This window comes from Fopius arisanus, unplaced genomic scaffold (assembly GCF_000806365.1).
Source record: "Fopius arisanus strain USDA-PBARC FA_bdor unplaced genomic scaffold, ASM80636v1 scaffold00258, whole genome shotgun sequence".
Taxonomy (NCBI): domain Eukaryota; kingdom Metazoa; phylum Arthropoda; class Insecta; order Hymenoptera; family Braconidae; genus Fopius; species Fopius arisanus.
The window spans coordinates 23,864-31,273 of NW_011887997.1; the positions used below are offsets into that span (position 1 = coordinate 23,864).

The 7,410-nt window shown below is 40.8% G+C and overlaps 1 protein-coding gene across 1 annotated transcript; it reads right to left on the bottom strand.

The window, feature by feature from the left end:
- Nucleotides 1-3,613: 3,613 nt before the first annotated feature.
- On the bottom strand, nt 3,614-4,697 carry LOC105272736 (uncharacterized). Its single transcript, XM_011314960.1, has 2 exons — nt 4,090-4,697; nt 3,614-4,022 (listed from the first exon to the last, which is right to left on the bottom strand). Exons 1-2 carry the CDS (start codon nt 4,500-4,502, stop codon nt 3,857-3,859), a joined length of 579 nt encoding a protein of 192 aa, XP_011313262.1. The 5' UTR covers nt 4,503-4,697; the 3' UTR covers nt 3,614-3,856.
- Between the last annotated feature and the right edge of the window lie 2,713 nt (nt 4,698-7,410).

Below are 7,410 nucleotides of genomic sequence, written 5' to 3' on the forward strand. Positions count from 1 at the left end.
ATCCCTACAGTTTAGATGAACCCTGATAAAAATTCGGTTACAGTTATCGAATAGGAAATAGTTTAAATTCCCCTTAAATCCCCCGTATAATAGTTGAGAATGGTCTGCACGAAATCGGTTTAAGGGGCGGGGACTATCGAGAAAAATTAGCCGATATACTGTGCTTCCGGTAGTCCCTGAAACCCTTTTGGGTTGATTGCATAGGAGAACCCATAGGTTAGGTTGAGACACCTACGCTCCCTTAGTTGTGAGAGGGTTGGGGTAATCTTCAGTTTAGTATGGGTGGAAGGCCATGTGAGCGAACGTAGCTCTCTCGCTTGCATGGATTGCCAAGAGCTTTACGGTTTAGAAAATTTTGGTTGAGTTACGGTTACAGAAAATTTAGGTTTAGTTATAGTTACAGATAAATTAGGATTAGTTAGTTTCGTTAGAAGATCCCCAATCCCTCTCCGGAGAGGGTCCCTACCGGATTAGCTACCTGATAATAGGCATAGACGGGGCAAAAATCCGCTCCCCCAAAATCTCGCTCAAAACCCCTTGAAAAACTTCATTTCGGCTAAAAGCCGGTTAGCATAGTTAATAGAACCTCAGCCTAATAGAAAATAACATTAATATTAATACACAGTAGTAAAAATACAAAACCCCAATTTTAAAGTAGAATTTGTTACGCGCCGCGAGCAGGGAAAAATTAGAATGTATTAGTAGTTCCGTACGTAACCACGCGGGCCGCCACCGGATGGGCAGACTCGATGAAGATCCCCCACCACGCGCAACAGGTTCGAACGGAACCACGCGACCGGCCGGCGTTAGTTTCTCCCGGGCTGTTATTCGACACACGTGCGTGAAAATCCGATAGTGCATCATAAAGAGGACACCACACTCCTACCCCAGAGTATCTGCACCACCAAAACTGCATTCCCGAGATTCCACGAGCACCCTGGTAAGTACCCGAGTGTTTAATTAAGTGCCAATAAGTGCGGGAAGAGTGATTTTCGGGTAATTAGATGTCGCGGCCACGAAAATTCGCAAATGGCGTCGCTACCTCGCGAAATGACGCCATACGGGAAACTCATGGTTGAGAAAGCCAAAGGGCCTCTCTCAACGGCTACCTATGCTCCCTCGTGTTACCAACAGCTATCTAATCATTTTAAACAGGTTTTTGGAATTTAATTTCGCCACGAAAAGGCGAAATATACGGGATGAGGCATTCCACGCGGCTCGGAATACCCCTCTCCCATGCTACCAATGACGGCCTATTCTCCACGCTAACTCGACGTACTAATTTTTACTAATTTTTCGATCCCTGCTACCTACTTTATTGGGTTTTCTAGGCTCATCCGACGAGCTCAGGAAAAGACCCCGCTACCTGATAATTTTTGCTACCTTTACCGGGCTTATTTTTGCTACCTCGACTGACATTTAATTGCTACCTTTTAATAAAAATTTATCGTTAACCTTCCATTCAAATTATTGCTACCGTTACATTAAAAATTTTATTGCTACCTCTTATTAAAAACTTCGGCTACCTTCGCGAGGCTGGATCAATTTCTCTGGGTGATGCAATAATGCTCCCCGAGACGTAATTGTTCGCCATTTTGTGGATTCCGGTTGGGTCTGGGGACGCTATCTCTTAGTTGATTAATTTTCATGGTTGGAATCCATAAAAGCTATCATGCTACCTCTCGTGAATTAGGATTACTTTTATATGGTTACGTAATTAATTAGCCAATTAATCCGATTAATTATTGGCAGTCTCGGAGACGCCATCGGATATATAATTTATTAATTCGCTAGGAATATAATCCGTGCATTAATTAATAAGTTCGCCGTTCAGACCCGTACAACAGTGGAATCACGAAGTAATCCCTCAATAATCAAACGGGAAAATCTTGGGTTACGGATATCTGCCCAAGCACGGTTGTCGATTTCGCCCGTGATCGGGAAAGTTCATACCAAAACCCCAAATTACGCTACCTAAACAGGGGAATAGGCTACCTATACATTCCCTAGGGTCTGAGGCACTTTCCGTAATTTTCAATATTTCGATTTGCTACCTGTACGGATATCTACCCTGCAGACCCTATTGGTTTAGATAATCGATATTGAGTAGGCTACCTAACCGGGAAAACACGTTACCTAAGGGCTCCCTGCATCGGAGGACCTTTCCGCTACCTTGAAATTTTATTGCACTCCCGGCGTGGTGGTGGCCCCGTAGGTAAAACAGTTTTTGGTTAGAGATCCCGATGCCTCTACCAAAGCCCCGGATAACGCTACCTAACGAGGGAAATAAGCTACCTAATGACTCCCTATACCTGCGGCCCATTTCCGCTACCGAAATGACGGACGTATAGTTAGAAGGTAATTACCGAATTTCCAAATAAAACCAATTCTAATCATTTGGGAATAGTTTAGGATAGTTTAGGAGTGAGTTTTATAGTTTAGGAACTAATAGTTTATTTATAATTAATTTTTTTTTTATAGACGTATAGTTAGCAGGTGGATCATCAAATCTTGATCGGGCCGGCTCAGATCGATGTAAAATGATTTGGGAAGACCAAAACACTTTGATTCAGAATTTAGGAATTAATATTCATTTATTAATGAATTATTTTGTGATTCCGTCTTAGAAGGGGGCTAATCGCGTGCGGGGGCACGATCAGCTGTGCGTTTGGCGCCATCTCTGGCTGCAGTTGGGAGTGCATGAAGTGTTTGTTTACATCATATAAGTTTTGATTGATTGTCAACATCTAATTTTTTTGTAATTACACATTTTTAATTTCCCTTCGAATTCATTTGTTTGTTGCTAATAATCAAAAGGGCCCTTTCAAAACCTTTCAAGTTTTTTCATCCATGGAAGAATTCACACTAGGTGCAGTTGTCGCTGGAGATGTTATCTAAAAAGTGAAAGAAAGTTCCATATCCTTTTTGAGGATTGATTCTGATCATCCTTGAATGCTGAGAAATTAAAAAGTGAGAGCACAGTGGAGTGAAAAAAAACAATAATTGCAATGAAACATCTTTTTTTTTATTTCAACCTCAATAGTCTTTTGAATGCTTTCAATTATTCTCATCGCATTAACAAAGAGTGAACTTTAATATTGAGAATGTGGCATTGGAAGCCTTTAGCTCTATTTTAGCATGTATTAGTAGGTATTCCAAAAATAAATATACATAAGAATCTAAGACGAACTTTTTCGTCATGGAATTTTTTCACATTTTTCCTTTGCCTCATACGTAAAACAAGACTAGCTCATCTAAAATGAGTTCCACTTGGAATTACTTAAATTTAATTGGCGGTGGATTGCACGCATCAAATCCAAACACTAGTATCGCATATGAAAATAAATATGAATATAAAAATATAGAAACATTACAAACTACTCGTACCATTGACTCTATCACAAGTAACAAATTGACGAGTATGGCTTGAGGGTTCATTCCCTAGCGAAGCTGCATCCATGGAGTTCCATGGATGCTTAAATGGATGCTTATATGGATAGGGAATGGGGATAAATAAGGGTGAAAATGTCCGAAATGAAACTTAATCAATCTTTTTAATTTTTTAATATTTTTTGGACACTCATTTCGGACATTTTCACCCTTATTTACCCCCATTCCCTATCCATATAAGCATCCATGGAACTCCATGGATGCAGCTTTGCTAGGGTTTGAACATTTAAATATCATTAACAGAACAAATTTCGTATTTTTTTTTATAAATATGATAAAAGTTGAAATGTTATCTTCTCATTTTTTAAATAGATCACAGATTTATATTCTGAGTATCACATAAGTCAGTCCTTTCTATCGCACTTAGTTGACACGTACTTTGGTTGGGTGATTTTTATTATTCAATTTACCTGCTAATATATAAGGCACCAAATGGGATTACTTTGACATCATCATATTCTCGTTGCGGTCCTGAGCTGAGGTCGTCGACTTCAACCCACTCACCAGTTCTCCGTCGGCAATGAGCTACAAAGTGCTTCATATCAGGTATAAATGCTATAATACCGATTAATCTGAAAACGAATAGAAAAGGATCAATGATCGGTCAGTTGGTGCACCACCTTCATCAATATTACTCACCTGTAAGCTTTTCCGAGATCCAATTTTACAGGTATATCTCTTAATTGGCATCCCAACGTCCTATTGCCCTTTTCTTCCCTGCAATTGCGAATGTCAAGCTCAACGAAGACGGTTTCTTTACAGTCAAGTGTCTCTATTACCGTGGCTCCACATCCAGGTATCTTGCATTGCCAAGTTCGACAAACATCAATTGCTTCAGGTAAACCCTCTCTAAATCCCTTGTCAATAATTATATGATGATCAACGGCTAAATCATACAATTTTCTCGTATTTCCGACTGAACAGTAAATATTGTCGCAATGCGTTCCACGATATGCTACTGGTTCAGCATAACATTTTCTCCAAATGCGCGTCAACGTATCTTCACAATCTAATTTAAAAGGATCCAGAGAAGTGCAATAGCTGGATTTCATCAGAGAATAGTGCTTGCAGAGGAGGGCACAGCGCCTTAGCAGTATTTTCGTAGTCGCACCATCATTCAGAAAGTCCAAAACAAATTTAAAAAATTCATTACTTGAAGTTTCCAGTAATTGTCTATACTTGGAGTCATCTAGAGCAGCGTATTCAAGTACATGAACGAAACTGTCGAATCCACAAGTATTAATCAATTTGATCCCTATTCCATTATATTTAACAACTGGAGAGACAGAAGCATTCGGCAAGAATACTGCTCTTTGGGAGGCCAAACCATTCTCGTTAGAGATTCCAATTTGGGGGTAGTCTTTAAAGTAGCAACCCTTTCTCTTCTCTCTAGGTGCTTTCCTGCCTTGTTTAGTATCTGTATGACTTTCCTTGTCTTTTACAGCAGTGGAGTTTGATTCTGGAATATAGTTGGCGTTATTGTTCAGACTAGTAATGAAGTCTGGTTCAGATTTCATCGAATTTGACATGTTGATGTTGGCTGCATTGATGTTTATCAATTCAATCCTATCAAAATTCCATTCATTATTATTGTCATCGTTGTTCCCTAGATGCCCTTCACACTGCTGGTACAAATAATCACTCTCAAGATCCAAAATTTCGGAGCACAATTCCACTGTATTCATGCTCATATCAGTAGGACTAATCTCTGAATCTTTAATTACAGTACCATCGTGGTGATAGTTCTCTTTACCATAATCATTAATATGTCCCCTCCACAGCATTTTGGCATCAAAATCCGAATCCTCCCAATGATTTTTCAAGTCGCCTGTGTAATTAATGTTTTGTTTCATCGTATCTTCGGGAGAATCTTCAAATGCATCAGGTTGGGGTGGTGGTGAGACATCGGGTGGGGGTGATGATGAGGCACCAGGTTGGAGTGGTGGTGAGACATCAGGTTGGGGTAGTGATGGGGATTTTTCCTTTGGTCGATTAACGAAACTTCGCAACTCAGCTCCTAACTCATTCTGATCGCTGGTAATGTCTTTCACGTGCTCTTTAAAGAAGATGTGAAGATTGCAAGGGAGCTTCATATGCTTGAATACACGGTGCTTCAATTGATTGAAATACCCTTCTTGAGCTGCTGTCGATGCATGGTCTGGAACGAAAGAATTTGGCAGAGCAGCAGAGCTCCAGAGAGGGAATTCTTTGGCAATTCTTTCGAGCTCATTTACAATCGGGGGGAAGTAGAGAGCATTCTCTATTTCTCCTGGGAGGCTCTCTGGTGTCTCAGGCTTGACCACAGAAATTAGTCTTTTGATCCAGTTATTTGTTGTGGATGCTTTAGATGGTACCATCTCTTCTGGTAATTCCTGGGAATTAGTTGAGACTTCCAGCGTCTCATTATTACTGAGATTCTGGAGATTATCGATGATAGGTCCGCGCAGAGAAATCCATTCTTCTAAACGTCTTCTAGCCATTGCTGCACTTATTTCCCCCTCCTCTAACTCGAGCATGCAATTATTGAATAATTGAACTGCTTTCGGAAACTGAATAGTATAATCATTGACAGGGAGCAGAGCTACCAGGCATGAGAGAATAAACACTAGTTGAAATTCTCTAAGAGAAGAGCAGTCCACTAGAAGTGCAATTATTCTCATGTAGAACCTTTTCAATCTAAACCGGCTCTTGTCCTTCCAGCAGTCCCATCGAGCAGCAGCGGCCATGAAATGGGCGATGTCAATTCTGATCACGGTGGTGGCAGGAAAAAGCTTCTCTTCCTTATCAATATTAGACCCAGCCCATAAGAACACCTTATCCACGTATTGCTTTATTGTCAATCCGTTGAACGCTTGGCAGTGGGCCAACATCAAGGCTCGTTCTTGATCGCTAATCGCTTCACGGGGTGCTGACACTTTACAGGTTTTAAGCCACTGACTTAAGCAGTAGATTAGAAAAGGTGCGTCTTGTCTCTCCGTGGCTATTTGGTACACAGGCACTGTCTTCCGTTCGAAACTTATAGTTATCGTATATAGAAAAATATGGCCTGTCGAAAGCCCAGGAGCTATTTCAAGCTTATTAATCAAGACTCCAGTCGCATCAGACATGATCTTGGATCTTCCGATCACTCGACGATACTCTTTATATACGTACAATTGCTCATTTGTGCAATAAATAAGATGGAATGGGTGGAGACAAAGCTCGAGGATAGTGTGTGAATATTTGGGGTCGACGAGGAGGTCCCTGACTATGGTCAGCTGATCCCTCTTGTCTCCCTTTGGAATTCCATAAAGGCGTTTGTTAGCCTCTGCTTTCGCCTGACGATAGACATATCCTTTCCTTATTGTCGGCGGTACTCGATCCCCAAATTCCATATTCTTTCGAAGCTGCTCTTTCCTGTAATTCTCGGGTTGCTGTTTGATAAGGTGGTCACCAACTTTAGTCCTCTCAGAATGGGTTAGAGGACGTTTGACGTCTTCGTGATCTTCTTGACGAGTGTCGCGGGCTAGGATCTCAAAACTGATACTTCCGTTCCCTGAATATTCAGCCTTTCCTTTGAAAACATTGCCACACAAATCACTTTTACATTGAGCTTGGAATTTCACATGAATTAATCCTTTCCCATCTTTTGCTACATGAGACCACTTGCCGATGAGTGCACAGGGTAATTTATATCTCAAGTAAAAGGCATTTGCAATTTGATTTACCCACTCTCTTGGCTTTAGCCTCCTTGCCGTTGACTCTGTAGTATCGTCTGGCATTATTAGACTCCAAATTTCAGGTGATAATAAAATATGGAACACTTCCAAATTTGGGGAATCTTTGTCATCTTCAAACGAAGGGTCAAAGTCAGAAGATGTTGAATTATTATCAAACAACTCGCAGTTGCTGTCATCTATTTTTTCTTGGGTCTTCCGTGGTCTTGGCGGATCAATGAAAATTTTGCATTGTTCACGAGCA

Bases quoted from the DNA above. Each gene is read 5' to 3' on its own strand.
- LOC105272736 (XM_011314960.1), bottom strand. From the start codon at position 4,502: ATGAAATCCAGCTATTGCACTTCTCTGGATCCTTTTAAATTAGATTGT. The intron at 4,023-4,089 runs GTGAGTAATATT...ATTCGTTTTCAG, and splicing joins GATCTCGGAAAAGCTTACAG to ATTAATCGGTATTATAGCAT.